This window comes from Pseudophryne corroboree, chromosome 9 (genome assembly GCF_028390025.1).
Source record: "Pseudophryne corroboree isolate aPseCor3 chromosome 9, aPseCor3.hap2, whole genome shotgun sequence".
NCBI lineage: Eukaryota > Metazoa > Chordata > Amphibia > Anura > Myobatrachidae > Pseudophryne > Pseudophryne corroboree.
Genome location: NC_086452.1, coordinates 472,102,435 through 472,129,390, shown reverse-complemented (window position 1 = coordinate 472,129,390; position 26,956 = coordinate 472,102,435). Strand labels below are relative to the sequence as shown.

At 51.2% G+C, this 26,956-nt stretch overlaps 2 protein-coding genes across 3 annotated transcripts in view; one reads left to right on the top strand and one right to left on the bottom strand.

The window, feature by feature from the left end:
* Window positions 1–13,742, bottom strand: part of LOC134957220 (elastin-like) — a 15,971-nt gene extending 2,229 nt beyond the window's left edge. The window contains 2 exon segments of the mRNA XM_063938922.1: window positions 106–924; window positions 13,676–13,742. Of these exon segments, the coding sequence (XP_063794992.1) occupies window positions 106–924; window positions 13,676–13,742 (886 nt within the window).
* CACNA2D2 (calcium voltage-gated channel auxiliary subunit alpha2delta 2) overlaps window positions 1–26,956 on the top strand; it is a 423,565-nt gene that overhangs the window by 2,556 nt on the left and 394,053 nt on the right. The gene's annotated exons all lie outside the window — the stretch shown is intronic.

Sequence of the window (26,956 nt, the reverse complement as noted above, 5' to 3'; positions counted from 1 at the left end):
CCCCAATACCAGGCACTACTCCTACCCCAATACCAGGCACTACTCCTACCCCAATACCAGGCACTACTCCTACCCCTATACCAGGCACTACCCCTACCCCAATACCAGGCACTACCCCTACCCCAATACCAGGCACTATTCCTACCCCTATACCAGGCACTACCCCTACCCCAATACCAGGCACAACCCCTATACCAGGCACTACAATACCAGGCACTACTCCTACCCCAATACCAGGCACTACCCCTACCCCAATACCAGGCACTACCCCTACCCCAATACCAGGCACTACCCCTACCCCAATACCAGGCACTACCCCAATACCAGGCACTACCCCTACCCCTATACCAGGCACTACCCCTATACCAGGCACTACCCCAATACCAGGCACTACCCCTATACCAGGCACTACCCCAATACCAGGCACTACCCCTATACCAAGCACTACCCCAATACCAGGCACTACCCCTATACCAGGCACTACCCCTATACCAGGCACTACCCCTATACCAAGCACTACCCCTACCCCAATACCAGGCACTACCCCTACCCCAATACCAGGCACTACCCCAATACCAGGCACTACTCCTACCCCAATACCAGGCACTACCCCAATACCAGGCACTACCCCAATACCAGGCACTACCCCTACCCCAATACCAGTCACTACTCCAATACCAGTCACTACCCCTACCCCAATACCAGGCACTACTCCTACCCCAATACCAGGCACTACTACTACCCCAATACCAGGCACTACCCCTACCCCAATACCAGGCACTACTCCAATACCAGGCACTACCCCTACCCCAATACCAGGCACTACCCCAATACCAGGCTCTACTCCTACCCTTATACCAGGCACTACTCCTACCCCAATACCAGGCACTACTCCTACCCCAATACCTGGCACTACTCCTACCCCTATACAAGGCACTACCCCTATACCAGGCTTTACCCCCACCAATGCCAGGCACTACCCCCACCAATACCAGGCACTACCCCCACCTATACCAGGCACTACATCCACCTATACGAGGCACTACCCCAATACCAGGTTCTACCCCCACCAATACCAGGCACTACCCCAATACCAGGCACTAATCCCCACCTATACGAGGCACTACCCCATACCAGGCACTACCCCCACCTATACCAGGCACTACCCCTACCCCTATACCAGGCACTACCCCCACCCCATACCAGGCACTACCCCACCTATACCAGGAACTACCACTACCCCCATACCAGGCACTACCCCCACCTATACCAGGCACTACACCTACCCCAATACCAGGCACTACCCTATCCCAATACCAGGCACTACCCCCTCCCATAAAAGGCACTACCTCCACCAACACTAGGCACTACCGCTACCTTTACCAGGCACTACCCCTACCCCAATACCAGGCACTACCCCCACCTATACCAGGCATTACAACCACCAATATCAAGGCACTACCTCCAGCTATACCAGGCATATATATAACCCTAATACTGTACACTGCTCCTCACCAACATATGGCCCAGAACCCTAATACTGTACACTGCTCCTCACCAACATAAGGCCCAGACCCCTAATACTGTACACTGCTCCTCACCAACATAAGGCCCAGACCCCTAATACTGTACACTGCTCCTCACCCACATAAGGCCCAGACCCCTAATACTGTACACTGCTCCTCACCAACATAAGGCCCAGAACCCTAATACTGTACACTGCTCCCCACCAACATAAGGCCCAGACCCCTAATACTGTACACTGCTCCTCACCAACATAAGGCCCAGAACCATAATACTGTACACTGCTCCTCACCAACATAAGGCCCAGAACCATAATACTGTACACTGCTCCTCACCAACATAAGGCCCAGAACCCTAATACTGTACACTGATCCTCAACAACATAAGGCCCAGAACCCTAATACTGTACACTGCTCCTCACCAACATAAGGCCCAGAACCCTAATACTGTACACTGCTCCTCACCCACATAAGGCCCAGAACCCTAATACTGTACACTGCTCCTCCCCAACATAAGGCCCAGAACCCTAATACTGGGCACTGCACCCACCAACATAAGGCCCAGAACCCTAATACTGTACACTGCTCCTCACCAACATAAGGCCCAGAACCCTAATACTGTACACTGCTCCCACCAACATAAGGCCCAGAACCCTAGTACTGTACACTGCTCCTCACCAACATAAGGTGTAGAACCCTAATACTGTACACTGCTCCTCACCAACATAAGGCCCAGAACCCTAATACTGTACACTGCTCCTCACCCACATAAGGCCCAGAACCCTAATACTGTACACTGCTCCTCACCAACATAAGGCCCAGAACCATAGTACTGTACACTGCTCCTCACCAACTTAAGGCCCAGAACCCTAATATTTTACACTGCTCCTCACCAACATAAGGCCCAGAACCCTAATATTGTACACAGCTCCTCACCAACATAAGGCCCAGAACCCTAATACTGTACACTGCTCCTCACCGACATAAGGCCTAGAACCCTAATACTGTACACTGCTCCTCACCAACATAAGGCCCAGAACCCTAAGACTGTACACTGCTCCTCACCAACATAAGGCCCAGAACCCTAATACTGCACACTGCTCCTCACCAACATAAGGCCCAGACCTCTAATACTGTACACTGCTCCTCACCAACATAAGGCCCAGACCCCTAATACTGTACACTGCTCCTCACCCACATAAGGCCCAGACCCCTAATACTGTACACTGCTCCTCACCAACATAAGGCCCAGAACTCTAATACTGTACACTGCTCCTCACCCACATAAAGCCCAGAACCCTAATACTGTACACTGCTCCTCACCAACATAAGGCCCAGAACCCTAATACTGTACACTGCTCCTCACCCACATAAGGCCCAGAATCCTAATACTGTACACTGCTCCTCACCCACATAAGGCCCAGAACCCTAATACTGTACACTGCTCCTCACCAACATAAGGCCAAGAACCCTAATACTGTACACTGCTCCTCACCAACATAAGGCCCAGAACCCTAATACTGTACACTGCTCCTCACCAACATAAGGCCCAGAACCCTAATACTGGGCACTACACCCACCAAAACCAGTCACAGAACCCTAATACTGGGCACTTCCCCCTCCATCATCGGGCACAGAACCCTAATGCCGGAACCCTACCAATACCGAGTACCGAACCTTGGTACCGTAAATTTCCCCCACCAACCCCAGGCCCTGCTCAACCCACTACCAGGCACAGAAGATTATACTGGACACTGCCCCTCACAATTCCAGGAACATAATACTGAGTACTGCGCCCTTCCCCCTTGTTATGAGATAACAGGTTGCTAATACTGGGCAACAATACCAGACACAGATCCCTAATACAGGGCACCGCAGCACATTAACAGACGCACAACCCTATTACCAGGCACAGAACCCTAATACAGGGCACCGCAGCACATTAACAGACGCACAACCCTAATACCAGGCACAGAACCCTAATACAGGGCACCGCAGCACATTAACAGACGCACAACCCTAATACCAGGCACAGAACCGTAATACAGGGCACCGCAGCACATTAACAGGCGAACAACCGTAATACCAGGCACAGAACCCTAATACAGGGCACCGCAGCACATTAACAGGCGCACAACCCTAATACCAGGCACAGAACCCTAATACAGGGCACCGCAGCACATTAACAGACGCACAACCCTAATACCAGGCACAGAACCCTAATACAGGGCACCGCAGCACTTTAACAGACGCCCAACCCTAATACCAGGCACAAAACCCTAATACTGGGCACCGCAGCACATTAACAGGCGCACAACCCTAATACCAGGCACAGAACCATAATACAGGGCACCGCAGCACATTAACAGGCGCACAACCCTAATACCAGGCACAGAACCCTAATACAGGGCACCGCAGCACATTAACAGACGCACAACCCTTATACCAGGCACAGAACCCTAATACAGGGCACCGCAGCACATTAACAGACGCACAACCCTAATACCAGGCACAGAACCCTAATACAGGGCACCGCAGCACATTAACAGGCGCACAACCCTAATACCAGGCACAGAACCCTAATACAGGGCACCGCAGCACATTAACAGACGCACAACCCTAATACCAGGCACAGAACCGTAATACAGGGCACCGCAGCACATTAACAGGCGCACAACCCTAATACCAGGCATAGAACCCTAATACAGGGCACCGCAGCACATTAACAGACGCACAACCCTAATACCAGGCACAGAACCCTAATACAGGGCACCGCAGCACATTAACAGGCGAACAACCGTAATACCAGGCACAGAACCCTAATACTGGGCACCGCACACCTCATTACCAGGCACAGTATCCTAATACCAGGCACCTCACACCTCATCACCAGGCACAGTACCCTAATACCGGGCACTGCACACCTCATTACCAGGCACAGTACCCTAATACCGGGCACCGCACACCTCCATACACACACAGCCCTCTAATACCAGGGAACGGTGCCCGCTGCATCAGTACTTACTAAGCTGCCTGTAACAATCAATGACAGAATGTGACAGTTGCAATGAATGATGGGAATGGGAGGAGGGTAAATTCATAGGGTCCCAAATACATGAGGTGAGGTAACAGAATAGTACAGGTGAGGTAACAGAATAGTACAGGTGAGGTAACAGGCAGCTTAGTAAGTACTGATGCAGCGGGCACCGTTCCCTGGTATTAGAGGGGTTCACTATGGTATGCCGGCGGACGGGCTCCCGGCGACCAGCATACCGGCGCCGGGAGCCTGACCGCCGGCTTACCGACAGTGTGGCGAGCGCAAATGAGCCCCTTGCGGGCTCGCTGCGCTCGCCACGCTATTTTATTCTCCCTCCAAGGGGGTCGTGGACCCCCACGAGGCAGAACAATTGTCGGTATGCCGGCTGTCAGGATCCCGGCGCCGGTATACTGTGCGCCGGGATCCCGTCAGTTGGCATACTGAAGACCACCCGATCTATGACCCTTGTGTCCTGTCCAGGGTTAATGCATCCAACTGCCTCTGTCACTCATGCGCTGACAGACAGGGCTCCCTGCCACCCTTCCCTGCCCCTTCCACCCTTCCCTGCCCCTTCCACCCTTCCCTGCCTCTCCCACCCTTCCCTGCCCCTTCCACCCTTCCCTGCCTCTCCCACCCTTCCCTGCCTCTCCCACCCTTTCCTGCCTCTCCCACTCTTCCCTGCCTCTCCCACCCTTCCCTGCCCCTTCCACCCTTCCCTGCCTCTCCCACCCTTCCCTGCCTCTTCCCTGCACCCTTCCCTGCCTCTCCCACCCTTCCCTGCCCCTTCCACCCTTCCCTGCCTCTCCCACCCTTCCCTGCCTCTCCCACCCTTTCCTGCCTCTCCCACCCTTTCCTGCCTCTCCCACCCTTCCCTGCCCCTTCCACCCTTCCCTGCCTCTCCCACCCTTCCCTGCCTCTTCCCTGCACCCTTCCCTGCCTCTCCCACCCTTCCCTGCCTCTCCCACCCTTCCCTGCCTCTTCCACCATTCCCTGCCTCTCCCACCCTTCCCTGCCTCTTCCACCCTTCCCTGCCTCTCCCACCCTTCCCTGCCTCTTCCACCCTTCCCTGCCTCTTCCACCCTTCCCTGCCTCCCTGCCTCTCCCACCCTTCCCTGCCTCTTCCACCCTGCCCTGCCTCCTCCACCCTTCCCTGCCTCTCCCACCCTTCCCTGCCTCTCCCACCCTTCCCTGCCTCTTCCACCCTTCCCTGTCCCTACTTTCTTACTATCTTTCCACGTCAGCTTTCAAATCTCCCTCTACTTGTCCCTCTATGAACATCTTGCTCCTTACATATTATCACATAACCCCCTCCCCTCCTACTGTCTCCCGGTTCTAGTCTCACCCCCCTGGGTGCACCCGGTTTCCCTTCTTCCAGAATAGAATATCATGACTACTGTTCTATATCTGTACCCAGCACTCATCGCAGTTTTGGTCTCCGTTGTGTCAGACCGGGCGTTACGGCCTTTTCTCGCTTTTACTAAACCGATATCCGATCACCCTGATTTCACTTCTCCCCACTGACCCCCTCATGCGCCGCAACGTCCCAGGTGTTTCCTGCGCTGGTTTGGTGGGAGCGCGGAACTTCCCGACACCTGCCTACAGCCCCCTCCCCACCCAGAGACCTCCACACACACACACACACACACACGTTGTCTATATCTATGTATATAACGGTAACAGTTTTTCCCAATGATTGGGGGGGCCATACGTTGGACCCCCCCCATGTTGTGTATAGACATGATCAGCATAGATATTGGGGAACTGTAGAAAGTTAATGGTCTGCATTTCCACCACGGAACTTGGCTGCAGAGCATTGCACTCCCTGTGTTGATGGTGCCAAGGTCTGCCCAGAGTTGGCACATTCGCGGGAACTCTGAGATTACTCGCTGATGCTTTTTTTGTAGGAATGGTTGTAAATGACGGTGATTGGTGCCAGGCTGTAGCACGGGCATTTGTGGCAGGAGCCGGATTCCAAGTCCCTCACATCAGCTCTGGGCTGTGGGTATGACTGTGGCGAGGAGGGGTCTTGGTGCTATTGCTGTGTACGGCCGGGGCACCCGGCTTGGAGGGGGCTGTGTGAGGCCCGCAGTGAGTGATGTGCGGGGACGGTGTCGAGCTTTGTTTTCAGCACATTCTGCAGTTAGTGCTGCATGAATTACGTAATGCCTGAAGTTATAATATTCCTGCTCCCCTCTTCCGTCTTCTAATAGGGTGACAGGTGTTTCCGGGAGCAGATAAAACAATCTTCTTCTGGGGCAGAGCGGCCGTGTGCCCCGGAGGGAGGAGAGGGAGAGACTGGCGCTCTCCCCCTACTAGATTCAGCTGGATGTACGGGGACGTCTCTGCAGAAATGGCGGCTAATTGCAAAAAAACCCCTATAACACTACAAAGGGAAATATTAAAGTCAATTAAGATAATTATCGTGAGCGACTCTCTGGAGGATTGAGACTCTCCTGCAGAATGTGATAATGGAAGTGTAAGAAGGGGGCTGCGTGACAGGGATGAGGATGGAAGGAAGTGCGTTGCAGGATGAGCGCGGTGTAACACCAGTGGCCTCTGTGCATTATGTAGGGCCTGCGTGTGCCAGCGTAGGATGGCACTGTGCCCTGCGGTGATAGGATCTGTGGCCCTATGGCGTCGGGCAAAAATGTCTCCCCGTGAATTTTTTAATTGTGATCTAATTAGATCTGTCCGCTTCCAAAGTGTTGTTAGGAAATTGCCTGTTGGCCCAGGCCTTCCGATAATAGCTCATGGCTCCCGGATCCGTCCACTTCACCCTGCAACCCATAGATCTATGTTGGCAGACCCCTTTTGTGGGGTGCAAACTGGCAAGTGATGGCCATAAGTGGGTTCAGGTTGGGCTACAGGTTCCATCAGAGGCAGGTGATGAAATCGGGCACCAACCTTTCCCCTGGTCTCCTGGTCTGCATGGAGAGACCTCTGGGGATCAGATGGGGCGTGTACACATGTAGCTCCTCCCTTTAGGTGGGATCAGCTGGGGCGTGTACACATGTAGCTCCTCCCTTTATGTGGTATCAGCTGGGGCGTGTACACATGTAGCTCCTCCCTTTAGGTGGTATCAGCTGGGGCGTGTACACATGTAGCTCCTCCCTTTATGTGGTATCAGCTGGGGCGTGTACACATGCAGCTCCTCCCTTTATGTGGTATCAGCTGGGGCGTGTACACATGCAGCTCCTCCCTTTATGTGGTATCAGATGGGGCGTGTACACATGTAGCTCCTCCCTTTATGTGGTATCAGATGGGGCGTGTACACATGTAGCTCCTCCCTTTATGTGGTATCAGATGGGGCGTGTACACATGCAGCTCCTCCCTTTATGTGGTATCAGATGGGGCGTGTACACATGTAGCTCCTCCCTTTATGTGGTATCAGATGGGGCGTGTACACATGTAGCTCCTCCCTTTAGGTGGTATCAGCTGGGGCGTGTACACATGTAGCTCCTCCCTTTATGTGGTATCAGATGGGGCGTGTACACATGTAGCTCCTCCCTTTATGTGGTATCAGCTGGGGCGTGTACACATGCAGCTCCTCCCTTTATGTGGTATCAGATGGGGCGTGTACACATGTAGCTCCTCCCTTTAGGTGGTATCAGCTGGGGCGTGTACACATGTAGCTCCTCCCTTTATGTGGTATCAGATGGGGCGTGTACACATGTAGCTCCTCCCTTTAGGTGGGATCAGCTGGGGCGTGTACACATGCAGCTCCTCCCTTTAGGTGGTATCAGATGGGGCGTGTACACATGCAGCTCCTCCCTTTAGGTGGTATCAGCTGGGGCGTGTACACATGTAGCTCCTCCCTTTATGTGGTATCAGCTGGGGCGTGTACACATGCAGCTCCTCCCTTTATGTGGTATCAGATGGGGCGTGTACACATGTAGCTCCTCCCTTTATGTGGTATCAGATGGGGCGTGTACACATGTAGCTCCTCCCTTTAGGTGGTATCAGCTGGGGCGTGTACACATGCAGCTCCTCCCTTTATGTGGTATCAGATGGGGCGTGTACACATGTAGCTCCTCCCTTTAGGTGGTATCAGCTGGGGCGTGTACACATGTAGCTCCTCCCTTTAGGTGGTATCAGATGGGGCGTGTACACATGTAGCTCCTCCCTTTAGGTGGGATCAGCTGGGGCGTGTACACATGCAGCTCCTCCCTTTAGGTGGTATCAGCTGGGGCGTGTACACATGTAGCTCCTCCCTTTATGTGGTATCAGCTGGGGCGTGTACACATGCAGCTCCTCCCTTTATGTGGTATCAGCTGGGGCGTGTACACATGCAGCTCCTCCCTTTATGTGGTATCAGATGGGGCGTGTACACATGTAGCTCCTCCCTTTAGGTGGTATCAGCTGGGGCGTGTACACATGTAGCTCCTCCCTTTATGTGGTATCAGCTGGGGCGTGTACACATGTAGCTCCTCCCTTTATGTGGTATCAGATGGGGCGTGTACACATGCAGCTCCTCCCTTTAGGTGGTATCAGCTGGGGCGTGTACACATGTAGCTCCTCCCTTTATGTGGTATCAGCTGGGGCGTGTACACATGTAGCTCCTCCCTTTATGTGGTATCAGATGGGGCGTGTACACATGCAGCTCCTCCCTTTAGGTGGTATCAGCTGGGGCGTGTACACATGTAGCTCCTCCCTTTATGTGGTATCAGCTGGGGCGTGTACACATGCAGCTCCTCCCTTTAGGTGGTATCAGATGGGGCGTGTACACATGTAGCTCCTCCCTTTATGTGGTATCAGCTGGGGCGTGTACACATGTAGCTCCTCCCTTTATGTGGTATCAGCTGGGGCGTGTACACATGCAGCTCCTCCCTTTAGGTGGTATCAGATGGGGCGTGTACACATGTAGCTCCTCCCTTTATGTGGTATCAGCTGGGGCGTGTACACATGCAGCTCCTCCCTTTATGTGGTATCAGATGGGGCGTGTACACATGTAGCTCCTCCCTTTAGGTGGTATCAGCTGGGGCGTGTACACATGCAGCTCCTCCCTTTATGTGGTATCAGCTGGGGCGTGTACACATGTAGCTCCTCCCTTTATGTGGTATCAGCTGGGGCGTGTACACATGTAGCTCCTCCCTTTATGTGGTATCAGATGGGGCGTGTACACATGCAGCTCCTCCCTTTAGGTGGTATCAGCTGGGGCGTGTACACATGTAGCTCCTCCCTTTATGTGGTATCAGCTGGGGCGTGTACACATGCAGCTCCTCCCTTTAGGTGGGATGGCGTATACACATGCAGCTCCGCCCATTAGGTGGTATCAGATGGGGCGTGTACACATGCAGCTCCTCCCTTTAGGTGGGATCAGCTGGGGCGTGTACACATGCAGCTCCTCCCTTTATGTGGTATCAGATGGGGCGTGTACACATGCAGCTCCTCCCTTTAGGTGGTATCAGCTGGGGCGTGTACACATGTAGCTCCTCCCTTTATGTGGGATCAGCTGGGGCGTGTACACATGCAGCTCCTCCCTTTAGCTGGGATGGCGTATACACATGCAGCTCCGCCCATTAGGTGGGATCAGATGGGGCGTGTACACATGCAGCTCCTCCCTTTAGCTGGGATGGCGTATACACATGCAGCTCCGCCCATTAGGTGGGATCAGATGGGGCGTTTAAACGTTCAGCTCCGCCCATTAGGTGCGATCAGATGGGGCGTTTAAACGTGCAGCTCCGCCCATTAGGTGGCAGCACAGCTTTAAATCTGTCACTACAGAGACGCCCATTGTGTGGTATGAAGCAATAGTCAACCTCTCAATTTACTAGCAAAAAGTTGACACCACTGAGGCATTTGTGCCTCATGCCTCATTGATGTTCTTACTTAATAGTGAATGAATAGGCCGGATCCTCTGTAATAATGTAGTTGGTGGAACTTTTATTTTTGTATTTTTTTATTTTTTATAATTCAACAAGCAGTTGTTTCCCAGTGCGTGGGATTAGCGCCCGCCAGACACAGGGGGCTGTATGTAGATGTATATATACACCTTGTTGTGTAGTGCACGTTGTGTGTCTCTGCAGTAGGCGTGCGTCACACCTGAGTGCACGCAATCAATCACATGTCCACTTGCAGCCGGACAGGTGACATTAGGCTGTAACGGGGCGATGTAACAGGACGCCTGTCACTGCGTGTGTGATGATGGGAACTGCGCCTGTTATACCAGTTCCATAAATATAACTGTTTGTATGATCCCGTAGGTATGTTATGTGGTAAATGCGGCCTGCGGCCATTACTGGTGATTCCCAACCCTGGTTTAGCAGGATGTCGGATCTCCTTCCATCTAAGGAAATAGGATATTTAAATTTGGCGCTGTGGGAGGGGCCAACTGTATGTGCTGTAGTGAAAGGGCGACATTGATAGGACAAATTGGAATTATATGACAATATTTCTGCTCATTAGGGCCACATTCAGTTAGTTGCGAGCTGCCAGCTAGCGAGAGGTACCGTGAAACCGCCGGAATCCGTTCCGGTCGCTTCAGTGGCTAATAGAATCCGGATCTTAATACAGCATAAGGGTCAGGGCTTAAATGTAAACCTCTAAGGTGACAATTTGGTCTAGTGTGACGGGGGGCGCAGAGACGCAGGAAAAAGGTCCATGGCGCCCTCGTAGAGAAGAGCAGGAAACGCGGCAAAGATTGCGTACTGTAATAAACGCTAATGTGCACAGCCGGTCGTCACGGTGACGCCTGGCGCTACATGGCTGTGAGTTGTGTAGATGCGGAACAGAACGAGTTTCGGGCTCTATTTAGGGAGATGGAGAAACTTTGGGAGAGAGCTGGAGAGAAGGTGAATTATTCGGCGTTTGGTGTAAAGTGATGGCTGCGATGTGGAGACAGAGGGAACCGGGGGCAGATCAGCCATTCGGGGAACTTGGTAAAGTTACATGTCTTATTCCGGTGCAGGATAACCACCCAGCAGCAGCGTGGAGCAGATTTAGGCGGGGAGCAGATTTAGACGGGGGAGCAGATTTAGGCGGGGAGCAGATTTAAGTGGGGGAGCAGATTTAGGCGGGGAGCAGATTTAGGCGGGGAGAGCAGATTTAGGTGGGGGAGCAGATTTAGGCGGAGGAGCAGATTTAGGTGGGGAGCAGATTTAGGCGGGGAGCAGATTTAGACGGGGGAGCAGATTTAGGCGGGGAACAGATTTAGACGGGGGAGCAGATTTAGGCGGGGGAGCAGATTTAGGCGGGGAGCAGATTTAGGTGGGGGAGCAGATTTAGGCGGGGGAGCAGATTTAGACGGGGGAGCAGATTTAGGCGGGGAGCAGATTTAGACGGGGAGCAGATTTAGGCGGGGGAGCAGATTTAGGTGGGAAGCAGATTTAGGCGGAGGAGCAGATTTAGGTGAGGGAGCAGATTTAGGTGGGGGAGCAGATTTAAGCGGGGAGCAGATTTAGGCTGGGAGCAGATTTAGGCGGGGGAGCAGATTCAGGTGGGGGAGCAGATTTAGGTGGGGAGCAGATTTAGGTGGGGAGCAGATTTAGGCGGGGAGCAGATTCAGGTGGGGGAGCAGATTCAGGCGGGGAGCAGATTTAGGTGGGGAGCAGATTTAGGTGGGGAGCAGATTTAGGCGGAGGAGCAAGCAGATTTAGGTGGGGAGCAGATTTAGGTGGGGAGCAGATTTAGGCGGGGAGCAGATTTAGGCGGGGAGAGCAGATTTAGGTGGGGGAGCAGATTTAGGCGGAGGAGCAGATTTAGGTGGGGAGCAGATTTAGGCGGGGAGCAGATTTAGACGGGGGAGCAGATTTAGGCGGGGAACAGATTTAGACGGGGGAGCAGATTTAGGCGGGGGAGCAGATTTAGGCGGGGAGCAGATTTAGGTGGGGGAGCAGATTTAGGCGGGGGAGCAGATTTAGACGGGGGAGCAGATTTAGGCGGGGAGCAGATTTAGACGGGGAGCAGATTTAGGCGGAGGAGCAGATTTAGGCGGAGGAGCAGATTTAGGTGAGGGAGCAGATTTAGGTGGGGGAGCAGATTTAAGCGGGGAGCAGATTTAGGCTGGGAGCAGATTTAGGCGGGGGAGCAGATTCAGGTGGGGGAGCAGATTTAGGTGGGGAGCAGATTTAGGTGGGGAGCAGATTTAGGCGGGGAGCAGATTCAGGTGGGGGAGCAGATTCAGGCGGGGAGCAGATTTAGGTGGGGAGCAGATTTAGGTGGGGAGCAGATTTAGGCGGAGGAGCAAGCAGATTTAGGTGGGGAGCAGATTTAGGTGGGGAGCAGATTTAGGCGGAGGAGCAGATTTAGGTGGGGGAGCAGATTTAGGTGGGGAGCAGATTTAGGTGGGGAGCAGATTTAGGCGGAGGAGCAGATTTAGGCGGAGGAGCAGATTTAGGCTGGGAGCAGATTTAGGTGGGGGAGCAGATTTAGGTGGGGAGCAGATTTAGGCGGAGGAGCAGATTTAGGTGGGGAGCAGATTTAGGCGGGGAGCAGATTTAGGCGGGGGAGCAGATTTAGGTTGGGGAGCAGATTTAGGCGGGGGAGCAGATTTAGGTTGGGGAGCAGATTTAGGCGGGGAGCAGATTTAGGTGGGGGAGCAGATTTAGGTGGGGAGCAGATTTAGGCGGGGAGCAGATTTAGGTGGGGGAGCAGATTTAGGCGGGGAGCAGATTTAGGTGGGGAGCAGATTTAGGTGGGGGAGCAGATTTAGGTGGGGAGCAGATTTAGGTGGGGAGCAGATTTAGGTGGGGGAGCAGATTTAGGCGGGGGAGCAGATTTAGGCGGGGAGCAGATTTAGGTGGGGAGCAGATTTAGGTGGGGGAGCAGATTTAGGCGGAGGAGCAGATTTAGGGTCCGCTCTAGGGAGGCAATGCATTTTGCACAGATGTCTTGGTTTCCTCATCACCATCATCCTTTGCTCCAGGGTCTGGGACCTCGGCCCTGGATATATTTCTTGAACCGGCAATTTGATCCTCAATCTGCGGAGAGTGGCAGAAGAGAGGGGGAGGTGGGGGGGGGGGGCCGCGATACAGGAATGATATGTGTCCTTTTTATCCGGGAATGTTCCTTTGCTGTAATAAACCCTTTCACAAATAGGCTGCTTTCTCCTCTCATTGTTCCCCCGGCAAATTGGCTTCTCTCTTATGTGCCCTGGCTGAAGGTTTAATGACATTACTAGGACGCTCCTCGGTGACATTAACGCTGATGGGAGGGCGAAGTGCTTTTATGGATTGCAGATGCATTCTGCGATTGTGTGTTTGACTTACGTTGACAGCCGGCACATTTTAACATCAGAGGTAATAATAGCGCAGACTCCGGCTCTGACCCCCCCTCTCGCCAACCCCCATCACCTGAGCCTGAGAAAGGGGGGGCCCGGGGGCGCAAAAGCATCTTTGCCACTGCCAAAAGCTACAGCCTTCTTTTCTGCATCCCAGTAATTTGCTAGAATGCGGTAGGCGCTTGACACAGGCTGATATCCTGACCCCCGTGAGATAAGAGTAGGCTTGAATAATACGTATGCCAATTAAAAATTGCCCTGTAAGTGCTAGCCTTAAAACATTTCTATTTAAAAGATAACAAAGAGCCTTTGTATCGCTGGAACACGAAAACGGGCGCCATTTAGATACTGGTTTATTTTAATGGTCTTGTTTTTACTTTTAATCCCATTTTAACCAGTTTGCTGCTGGTGGCGGCTGCAGAGGTTTGTAACCAGGAGAGGCATGCACAGTTAAGGGTTGCAGGAAGAGCCCTTCAAACAGGGACGCATAAGAATTACACAGGTTCTGTCATTGGATGACTTCGGTCTATGGGGGTCATTCCGAGTTGATCGCTCGCTAGCTGTTTTTAGCAGTTGTGCACACGCTATGCCGCCGCCCACTGGGAGTGTATTTTACCTTAGCAGAAGTGCGAACGAAAGGATTGCAGAGCGGCTACAAAAAAATGTTGTGCAGTTTCAGAGTAGATTCAGATCTATTCAGCGCTTGCGATCACTTCAGACTGTTCAGTTCCTGTTTTGACATCACGTACACGCCCTGCGTTCGCCCAGCCATGCCTGCGTTTTTCCTGGCACGCCTGCGTTTTTTTGAACCCTCCCTGAAAACGGTCAGTTGACACCCAGAAACGCCCACTTCATGTCAATCACTCTGCGGCCAGCAGTGCGACTGAAAAGCTTCGCTAGACCCTGTGTGAAACTATATCGGCCGTTGTGTAAGTACGTCGCGCGTGCGCATTGCGCCGCATACGCATGTGCAGAAGTGACAATTTTTTTTCTTTATCGCTGCGCAGCGAACATTTTCAGCTAGTGATCAACTCGTATATCTCAGCCACCTGTGTTATTCTTATGTATCCCTGATTAAGGATATGGAAATTTGCAAATAGACAGCATGCAGCTTACACGCTTTTGTTGAACTACCGTTCCCAGCATGCCCCTTTTATTGACTTGGCCTAGCTAAAGACCTCTTAAAAGTGATGCATTTCCTCCTCCTGTTTTGTATTTTTGCTACGTTTCCTTATATAGTGATTGTGGTTTCCATGAAACAGGTGAAATGCATGCAGAGAGCGTATGGCACACGCGTGTGCGGCAGGAAGAGGTGCGCTGGAGCATTGTAATGACCAGGTGACTTTATTAGCCAGAAACGCGATTTTATTACAGGATTAAGCGGACTCTGCTCGGAGCTGGTGGACTCTGCGGCCGGGAGAGATAAAACAGGAGCATGGCACAGAAGCCAGACCGCCATACGCTTTAGTGGGCTATTAAACGGGAAGCGGCTCCAGTTTATCGCTTGGATGCAGGAGGGGGCACAGGTGGGGGAGGTCTCCACAGCTACAATTTCATTTCCCTTTTATCTCTTTAGTCTGCTGAATTATAATGACCTGTACAGCTGAACAACACTGCTCCCTGCCATGCATATTAAGAGAGCACGTAGTAGCACTGTCCGTTACTTACCTGCGCGGTAGTTTAGTGTCCTGGCCGCAGCGTCACTTTCACATTCTAGTAATAAATCAGGAGCGCCCAAAACTGTGTTATTCACTATCTGAGGCTCAGGACGGAGTGACGGTGTAAGTCATGGGACGGAGTAACGATGTATATCAGGGACACAGGACGGAGTAACGATGTATATCAGGGACTCAGGACGGAGTAACGTTGTATGTCAGGGACACAGGACGGAGTAACGATGTATATCAGGGACTCAGGACGGAGTAAGGATGTATATCAGGGACACAGGACGGAGTAACGATGTATATCAGGGACTCAGGACGGAGTAACGTTGTATATCAGGGACACAGGACGGAGTAACGTTGTATATCAGGGACACAGGACGGAGTAACGATGTATGTCAGGGACTCAGGACGGAGTAACATTGTATATCAGGGACTCGGAACGGAGTAACGATGTATATAGGGGACTCAGGACGGAGTAACGTTGTATATCAGGGACTCGGAACGGAGTACCGTTGTATATCGGGGACTCGGGGCGGACTAACGTTGAATATCAGGGACTCGGGGCGGACTAACGTTGTATATCAGGGACTCAGGATGAAGTAACGTTGTATATCAGGGACTCAGGACGGAGTAACGTTGTATATCAGGAATGCAGGACGGAGTAACGATGTATATCAGGGACTCAGGACGGAGTAACATTGTATATAAGGGACTCGGGACGGAGTAACGATGTATATCAGGGACTCGGGACGGAGTAACGTTGTATATCAGGAACACAGGACGGAGTAACGTTGTATATCAGGGACACAGGACGGGGTAACGAGGTATATCAGGGACTCAGGACGGAGTAACATTGTATATCAGGGACTCGTAACGGAGTAACGATGTATATCAGGGACTCAGGACGGAGTAACGTTGTATATCAGGGACTTGGAACGGAGTAACGTTGTATATCAAGGACTCGAGGCGGATTAACGTTGTATATCAGGGACTCAGGACGGAGTAACGATGTATATCAGGGACTCAGGACGGAGTAACGTTGCATATCAGGGACTCAGGACGGAGTAACGTTGGATATCAGGGACTCGGGACAGAGTAACGTTGTATATCAGGGACTCGGGACGGAGTAACGTTGTATATCGGGGACACAGGACGGAGTAACATTTTTATATCAGGGACTCATTACGGAGTAACATTGAATATCAGGGACTATATCAGGGACTCAGGGTGGAGTAACGATGTATATCAGGGACACAGGACGAAGTAACGTTGTATATCAGGGACTCAGGATGGAGTAACTTTGTATATTAGGGACACAGGACGGAGTAACGTTGTATATCAGGGACTCAGAACGGAGTAACGTTGTATATCAGGGGACTCAGTACAGAGTAACGTTGTATATCAGGGACTCGGGACGGAGTAACGCTGTATGCCGGGGACTCGGGACGGAGTAACGTTGTATGTCAGGGACTCGGGACGGAGTAACGTTGTATATCAGGGATTCTGAACGGAGTAACGATGTATATCAGGGACTCAGGACGGAGTAACGTTGTATATAAGGGGCTCGGGACGGAGTAACGTTGTATGTCGGGGATTCGGGACGGAATAACGTTGTATGTCAGGGACTCGGGACGGAGTAACTTTGTATGTCAGAGACTCAGTGCGAAGTAACGTTGTATATCAGGGACTCAGGACGGAGTAACATTGAATATTAGGTACACAGGACGGAGTAACGTTGTATATCACGGACTCAGGACGGAGTAACGTTGTATATCAGGGACTCGGGACGGAGTAATGTCGTATGTCGGGGACTCGGGACGGAGTAACGTTGTATGTCAGGGACTTGGGACAGAGTAACGTACATCAGGGACACAGGACGGAGTAACGTTGTATGTCAGGGACTCGGGACGGAGTAACGTTGTATATCAGGGATTCTGAACGGAGTAACGATGTATATCAGGGACACAGGATGGAGTAACGTTGTATATAAGGGGCTCGGGACGGAGTAACGTTGTATGTCGGGGATTCGGGATGGAGTAACGTTGTATGTCAGGGACTCGGGACGGAGTAACTTTGTATGTCAGAGACTCAGTGCGAAGTAACGTTGTATATCAGGGACTCAGGACGGAGTAACATTGAATATTAGGTACACAGGACGGAGTAACGTTGTATATCGGACTCAGGACGGAGTAACGTTGTATATCAGGGACTCGGGACGGAGTAATGTTGTATGTCGGGGACTCGGGACGGAGTAACGTTGTATGTCAGGGACTCGGGACGGAGTAACGTACATCAGGGACACAGGACGGAGTAACGTTGTATATCAGGGACTCGGGACGGAGTAACATTGTATATCAGGGACTATATCAGGGACTATATCAGGGACTCACGACGGATTAACGTTGTATATCAGGGACGCAGGACGGAGTGACGTTGTATATCAGGGACTCAGGACAGAGTAACATTGTATATCAGGGACTCAGGATGAAGTAACGTTGTATATCAGGGACAGAGGACGGAGTAACGTTGTATATCAGGGACTCAGGACGGTGTAACGTTGCCTATCAGGGACTCGGGACGGAGTAACGGTGTATATCAGGGATTTGGGACGGAGTAACTTTGTATATCAGGGACTCAGGACGGAGTAACGTTGTATATCAGGGACACAGGACGGAGAACCGTTGTATATCAGGGACACAGGACGGAGTAACGTTGTATATCAGGGACTCGGGACGGAGTAACGTGGTATATCAGGGACACATGACGGAGTAACATTGTATATCAGGGACTCAGGACGGAGTAACATTGTATATCAGGGACTCGGAACGGAGTAACGATGTATATCAGGGACTCAGGATGAAGTAAAGTTGTATATCAGGGACACAGGACGGAGTAACGTTGTATATCAGGGACTCAGGACAGAGTAACGTTGCATATCAGGGACCCGGGACGGAGTAACATTGTATATCAGGGACACAGGACGGAGTTTCGTTCTACATCAGGGACACAGGACGGAGTAACGTTGTATATCAGGGACTCGGGACGGAGTAACGTTGTACATCAGGGACACGGGACGGAGTAACGTTGTATATCAGGGACTCGGGACGGAGTAACGTTGTATATCAGGGACTCGGGATGGAGTAACTTTGTATATCAGGGACTCGGGATGGAGTAACATTGTATATCAGGGACTCGGGACGGAGTAACGTTGTATATCAGGGACTCGGGATGGAGTAACGCTGTATATCAGAGACTCGGGACAGAGTAACGTTGTACATCAGGGACACGGGACGGAGTAACGTTGTATATCAGGGACACGGGACGGAGTAACGTTGCACATCAGGGACACAGGACGGAGTAACGTTGTATATCAGGGACTCAGGACGGAGTAACATTGTATATCAGGGACTATATCAGGGACTCAGGACGGAGTAAAGTTGTATATCAGGAACTTGGGACGGATTAACGTTGTATATCAGGGAAGCAGGACGGAGTGACGTTGTATATCAGGGACTCAGGACAGAGTAACATTGTATATTAGGGACTCAGGATGAAGTAACGTTGTATATCAGGAACACAGGACGGAGTAACGTTGTATATCAAGGACTCAGGACAGTGTAAAGTTGCATATCAGGGACTCGGGACGGAGTAAAGTTGTATATCAGGGATTTGGGACGGAGTAACATTGTATATCAGGGGCTTGGGACAGAGTAACATTGTATATCAGGGACTCAGGATGAAGTAACGTTGTATATCAGGGACACAGGACGGAGTAACGTTGTATATCAGGGACTCAGGACGGTGTAACGTTGCCTATCAGGGACTCGGGACGGAGTAACGGTGTATATCAGGGATTTGGGACGGAGTAACTTTGTATATCAGGGACTCAGGACGGAGTAACGTTGTATATCAGGGACACAGGACGGAGAACCGTTGTATATCAGGGACTCGGGACGGAGTAACGCTGTATATCAGGGATTTGGGACGGAGTAACATTGTATATCAGGGACTCAGGATGGAGTAACGTTGTATATCAGGGACACAGGACGGAGTAACGTTGTATATCAGGGACTCGGGACCGAGTAACGTGGTATATCAGGGACACAGGACGGAGTAACATTGTATATCAGGGACTCAGGACAGAGTAACATTGTATATCAGGGACTCAGGATGAAGTAAAGTTGTATATCAGGGATACAGGACGGAGTAACGTTGTATATCAGGGACTCAGGACAGAGTAACGTTGCATATCAGGGACCCGGGACGGAGTAACATTGTATATCAGGGACACAGGACAGAGTAACGTTGTACATCAGGGACACGGGACGGAGTAACGTTGTATATCAGGGACTCGGGACGGAGTAACGTTGTATATCAGGGACTCGGGATGGAGTAACTTTGTATATCAGGGACTCGGGATGGAGTAACATTGTATATCAGGGACTCGGGACGGAGTAACGTTGTACATCAGGGACACAGGACGGAGTAACGTTGTATATCAGGGACTCAGGACGGAGTAACATTGTATATCAGGGACTATATGTTATGCACACCAGTGCCTGCAGGAATGTACTGGTGTCTGAACTGTTATGCACACCAGTGCCTGCAGGAATGTACTGGTGTCTGAACTGTTATGCACACCAGTGCCTGCAGGAATGTACTGGTGTCTGAACGGATAGGGATGCAAAACAAATGAACTCACAGACAGACTGGGGAATATGACATTACGTACACAGAAGGTGATAGGGTAACAAAATAAACACAAAGTGAACAGAGAAGCCCAGAGGCTAAGAAACTGGGTGTCTCCCTATTATTAGGAATGCTCAGATGAAAAAAAGCGAGATGTTGTGTTTTAATACGTAGAGAACCCGAAATGCTGTTGCTAAGGGCAACAGCAAAACCCTAAAGGGTTACCAACGGGTGTGGCAGTAAACTCCTTGGTCAGAGATGGAATGATAGACACAAGGAGAGTCTCCACAATCCTAGTCCTCACTTGCAGTGCACAGGTTCAGCTTACTGCCACTAAACTGACACCTGACACCTTGCACAGTGAGACAGGATTTAGGCAGGCAGTCTGAGAATACAGCCGCAAACCTGCTAAGTTCACAGAGTAGCAAAAGAACCCCAGCAGGTTAAACGACTGACTCCAGTCTTACTGCTAGGTCTGGATTGGCAGAGTGTAGTACCAAATCCCCAGGCCTATTTGTAGTAAGCAACAACAAATACAAAGCTACACAGTACTGGCTAACTTTCAGGAACTGACTAGCCAACAAAGATTCAGCAGCATCTGCTTAACCTGAGAAGAGGCCTTATAAAGCAGGTGCTGTCCACGCCCCACTCAGACCTCACAGACTGTGAGCACAAAAACCAGCACCGGATCCCCTGCCGTGCACAGAGCCTGTAACCACTGCACAGCAAAAGACCCGAACCGGAGTATCAGCTGCGCTCAGGTTACTCCGCTAGCACTTGTCTCCCGGTTGCTATGACGACGTGGCAGCACAGGGCAGGAGACCCTAACACTATATCAGGGACTCAGGACGGAGTAACGTTGTATATCAGGAACTTGGGACGGATTAACGTTGTATATCAGGGACTCAGGATGGAGTGACGTTGTATATCAGGGACTCAGGACAGAGTAACATTATATATCAGGGACTCAGGATGAAGTAACGTTGTATATCAGGAACACAGGACGGAGTAACGTTGTATATCAGGGACTCAGGACAGTGTAAAGTTGCATATCAGGGACTCGGGACGGAGTAAAGTTGTATATCAGGGATTTGGGACGGAGTAACGTTGTATATCAGGGGCTTGGGACAGAGTAACGTTGTATATCAGGGACTCAGGACGGAGTAACGTTGTATATCAGGGACTCAGGACGGAGTAACGTTGTATATCAGGGACACAGGACGGAGTAACGTTGTATATCAAAGACTCGGGACGGAGTAACATTGTATATCAGGGACTCAGGACAGAGTAACGTTGTATATCAGGGACTCGGGATGAAGTAAAGTTGTATATCAGGGACACAGGACGGAGTAACGTTGTATATCAGGGACTCGGGATGAAGTAAAGTTGTATATCAGGGACTCAGGACAGAGTAACGTTGCATATCAGGGACCCGGGACGGAGTAACGTTGTATATCAGGGACTCAGGACGGAGTAACGGTGTATATCAAGGACTCGGGACGGAGTAACGTTGTATATCAGGGACACAGGACGGAGTAACATTGTATATCAGGGAATCAGGACGGAGTAACGTTGTATATCAGGGACGCGGGACAGAGTAACGTTGTATATCAGGGACTCGGGACGGAGTAACGTTGTATATCAGGGACTCAGGACGGAGTAACGTTGTATATCAGGGACACAGGACGGAGTAACGTTGTATATCAGGGACTCGGGACGGAGTAATGTTGTATATCAGGGACACAGGACGGAGTAACATTGTATATCAGGGACTCAGGACAGAGTAACCTTGTATATCAGGGACTCGGGATGAAGTAAAGTTGTATATCAGGGACTCAGGACAGAGTAACGTTGCATATCAGGGACCCGGGACGGAGTAACGTTGTATATCAGGGACTCAGGATGAAGTAAAGTTGTATATCAGGGACTCAGGACAGAGTAACGTTGCATATCAGGGACCCGGGACGGAGTAACGTTGTATATCAGGGACTCAGGACGGCGTAACGTGGTATATCAGGGACTCAGGACGGAGTAACGTTGTATATCAGGAACTTGGGACGGAGTAACGTTGTATATCAGAGACTCGGGACGGAGTAATGTTGTATATCAGGGACACAGGACGGAGTAACATTGTATATCAGGGAACCAGGACGGAGTAACGTTGTATATCAGGGACGCGGGACAGAGTAACGTTGTATATCAGGGACTCGGGACGGAGTAACGTTGTATATCAGGGACTCAGGACGGAGTAAAGTTGTATATCAGGGACTCAGGACAGTGTAAAGTTGCATATCAGGGACTTGGGACGGAGTAAAGTTGTATATCAGGGATTTGGGACGGAGTAACATTGTATATCAGGGACTCAGGATGAAGTAACATTGTATATCAGGGACTCAGGACGGAGTAACGTTGTATATCAGGGACTCGGGACGGAGTAACGTTGTATATCAGGGACACAGGACGGAGTAACGTTGTATATCAGGGACTCGGGACGGAGTAACGTTGTATATCAGGGACACAGGACTGAGTAACGTTGTATATCAGGGAATCAGGACGGAGTAACGTCGTATATCAGGGGACTCAGGGCGGAGTAACGTTGTATATCAGGGACACAGGGCGGAGTAACGTTGTATATCAGAGCCTCAGGACGGAGTAACGTTGTATATCAGAAACACAGGATGGGGTAACGTTGTATATCAGAGCCTAAGGACGGAGTAACGTTGTATATCAGGGACACAGGACGGAGTAACGTTGTATATCAGAGACTCAGGACGGGGTGATGATGTATATCAGAGGCTCAGGACGGGGTGACGATGTATATCAGAGGCTCAGGATGGGGTGACGATGTATATCAGAGAGTCAGGACGGGGTGACGATGTATATCAGAGACTCAGGACGGGGTGACGATGTATATTAGAGACTCAGGACGGGGGTGACGATGTATATCAGAGACTCAGGACGGGGTGACGATGTATATCAGAGACTCAGGACGGGGTGACGATGTATATCAGAGACTCAGGACGGGGTGACGATGTATATCAGAGACTCAGGACGGGGTGACGATGTATATCAGAGACTCAGAACGGGGTGACGATGTATATCAGAGACTCAGGACGGGGTGACGATGTATATCAGAGACTCAGGACGGGGTGACGATGTATATCAGAGACTCAGGACGGGGTGACGATGTATATCAAAGACTCAGGACGGGGTGACGATGTATATCAGAGACTCAGGACGGGGTGACGATGTATATCAGAGACTCAGGACGGGGGTGACGATGTATATCAGAGATTTAGAACGGGGTGACGATGTATATCAGAGGCTCAGGACGGGGTGACGATGTATATCAGAGACTCAGGACGGGGTGACGATGTATATCAGAGACTCAGGACGGGGTGTCGATGTATATCAGAGACTCAGGACGGGGTGACGATGTATATCAGAGACTCAGAACGGGGTGACGATGTATATCAGAGACTCAGGACGGGGTGACGATGTATATCAGAGACTCAGGACGGGGTGACGATGTATATCAGAGACTCAGGACGGGGTGACGATGTATATCAGAGACTCAGAACGGGGTGACGATGTATATCAGAGGCTCAGGACGGGGTGACGATGTATATCAGAGACTCAGGATGGGGTGACGATGTATATTCGAGTCTCAGGACGGGGTGACGATGTATATCAGAGACTCAGGACGGGGTGACGATGTATATCAGAGACTCAGAACGGGGTGACGATATATATCAGAGACTCAGGATGGGGTGACGATGTATAGCAGAGACTCAGGACGGGGTGACGATGTATATCAGAGACTCAGGACGGGGTGACGATGTATATCAGAGACTCAGGACGGGGTGACGATGTATATCAGAGGCTCAGGACGGGGTGACGATGTAGATCAGAGGCTCAGGACGGGGTGACGATGTATATCAGAGGCTCAGGACGGGGTGACGATGTATATCAGATGCTCAGGAAGGGGTGACGATGTATATCAGAGGCTCAGGACGGGGTGACGTTGTATATCAGAGACTCAGGACGGGGGTGACGATGTATATCAGGGACACAGGACGGAGTAATGTTGTGTATCAGAGACTCAGGACGGGGTGACGATGTATATCAGAGACTCAGGACGGGGTGACGATGTATATCAGAGGCTCAGGACGGGGTGACGATGTAGATCAGAGGCTCAGGACGGGGTGACGATGTATATCAGAGACTCAGGAAGGGGTGACGATGTATATCAGGGACACAGGACGGAGTAATGTTGTGTATCAGAGACTCAGGACGGGGTGACGATGTATATCAGAGACTCAGGACGGGGTGACGATGTATATCAGAGACTCAGGACGGGGTGACGATGTAGATCAGAGACTCAGGACGGGGTGACGATGTATATCAGAGACTCAGGACGGAGTGACGTTGTATATCAGAGACTCAGGACGGGGTGACGATGTATATCAGAGACTCAGGACGGGGGTGACGATGTATATCAGAGACTCAGGATGGGGTGACGATGTATATCAGAGGCTCAGGACGGGGTGACGATGTATATCAGAGCCTCAGGACGGAGTAACGTTGTATATCAGAAACACAGGATGGGGTAACGTTGTATATCAGAGCCTCAGGACGGAGTAACGTTGTATATCAGGGACACAGGACGGAGTAACGTTGTATATCAGAGACTCAGGACGGGGTGTCGATGTATATCAGAGACTCAGGATGGGGTGACGATGTATATCAGAGACTCAGGACGGGGTGACGATGTATATCAGAGGCTCAGGATGGGGTGACGATGTATATCAGAGGCTCAGGACGGGGTGACGATGTATATCAGAGGCTCAGGATGGGGGTGACGATGTATATCAGAGAGTCAGGACGGGGTGACGATGTATATTGGAGACTCAGGACGGGGTGACGATGTATATCATAGACTCAGGATGGGGGTGACGATGTATATCAGAGACTCAGGACGGGGTGACGATGTATATCAGAGGCTCAGGACGGGGTGACGTTGTATATCAGAGGCTCAGGACGGGGTGACGATGTATATCAGAGGCTCAGGAAGGGGTGACGATGTATATCAGAGACTCAGGACGGGGTGACGATGTATATCAGAGACTCAGAACGGGGTGACGATGTATATCAGAGACTCAGGACGGGGGTGACGATGTATATCAGAGGCTCAGGACGGGGTGACGATGTATATCAGAGACTCAGAACGGGGGTGACGATGTATATCAGAGACTCAGGACGGGGTGACGATGTATATCAGAGACTCAGGACGGGGGTGACGATGTATATCAGAGACTCAGAACGGGGTGACGATGTATATCAGAGACTCAGGACGGGGTGACGATGTATATCAGAGACTCAGGACGGGGTGACGATGTATATCAGAGGCTCAGGACGGGGTGACGATGTATATCAGAGACTCAGGACGGGGTGACGTTGTATATCAGAGGCTCAGGACGGGGTGACGATGTATATCAGAGACTCAGGATGGGGTGACGATGTATATCAGAGACTCAGGACGGGGTGACGTTGTATATCAGAGGCTCAGGACGGGGTGACGATGTATATCAGAGGCTCAGGACGGGGGTGACGTTGTATATCAGAGACTCAGGACGGGGTGACGTTGTATATCAGAGACTCAGGACGGGGTGACGTTGTATATCAGAGACTCAGGACGGGGTGACGTTGTATATCAGAGGCTGGAGATTGTTTGAGATAGTGGCGTGGAGGCTTAGCATAGTCTGAGTCAGTAAATTGGAGACGTGGGATAGGTTAGAGGCTCAGGCTATTTTGAGGTTGTTATTTAGAGGCTCAGAATGCCGTGAGATAGAGTTTTGGGACAGGGAGAGGTATGAGGCTCTGGATATTGTGAGGTTGTGGTTCAGAGATTCGGCAGAGATAATGACATCGCAATACTGAAGCGTAGTCTGATTGTCTTATGTATTATATATGATTTAAGCTGAGTTTGGGAGGAATAACCCTGTGTTCCCAGCAGCGAGACGTACAGGGCAGTGTGTGGCTGTGTGTGTATCTGCCTAATGATGACAACCTGTTTTGCAGGGTGATGTGTTATCTTTCCAGGTGCCGTGTGGATGAGCAGCGTTAGGCTATAACGTACAAGCCAATGGCTCCATTTTAATTGAGTGCACAGCACATGTCAGCTCTGTGGTAACTCGGCTCCCTCTTAGCATTCCTACCTCCTCTGCGTGCCAGCGACAAGCCAGACACACAGAGAATGCAGAGATTGCCTGCGTGTGTGTATATATATATATATGGCTGTGTCCTCTTATTATCTACCGGCCTCATGTGTACTCTTATCTCCCGGCCCCATGTGGCTGTGTCCTCTTATATCCCAGCCTCACGTGGCTGTGTACTCTTATCTCTCAGCCTCACGTGGCTGTGTACTCTTATCTCCCGGCCTCACGTGGCTGTGTACTCAAATCTCCCGGCCTCACGTGGCTGTGTCCTCTTATCTCCCGGCCTCACGTGGCTGTGTCCTCTTATATCCCAGCCTCACGTGGCTGTGTCCTCTTATCTCCCAGCCTCACGTGGCTGTGTACTCTTATCTCCCGGCCTCATGTGGCTGTGTACTCGTATCTCCCGGCCTCACGTGGCTGTGTACTCTTATCTCCCGGTCTCATGTGGCTGTGTACTCTTATCTCCCGGCCTCACGTGGCTGTGTACTCTTATCTCCCAGCCTCAAGTGGCTGTGTACTCTTATCTCCCGGCCTCACGTGGCTGTATACTTATATCTCCCGGCCTCACGTGGCTGTGTACTCTTATTCCCCATCCTCATGTGGCTGTG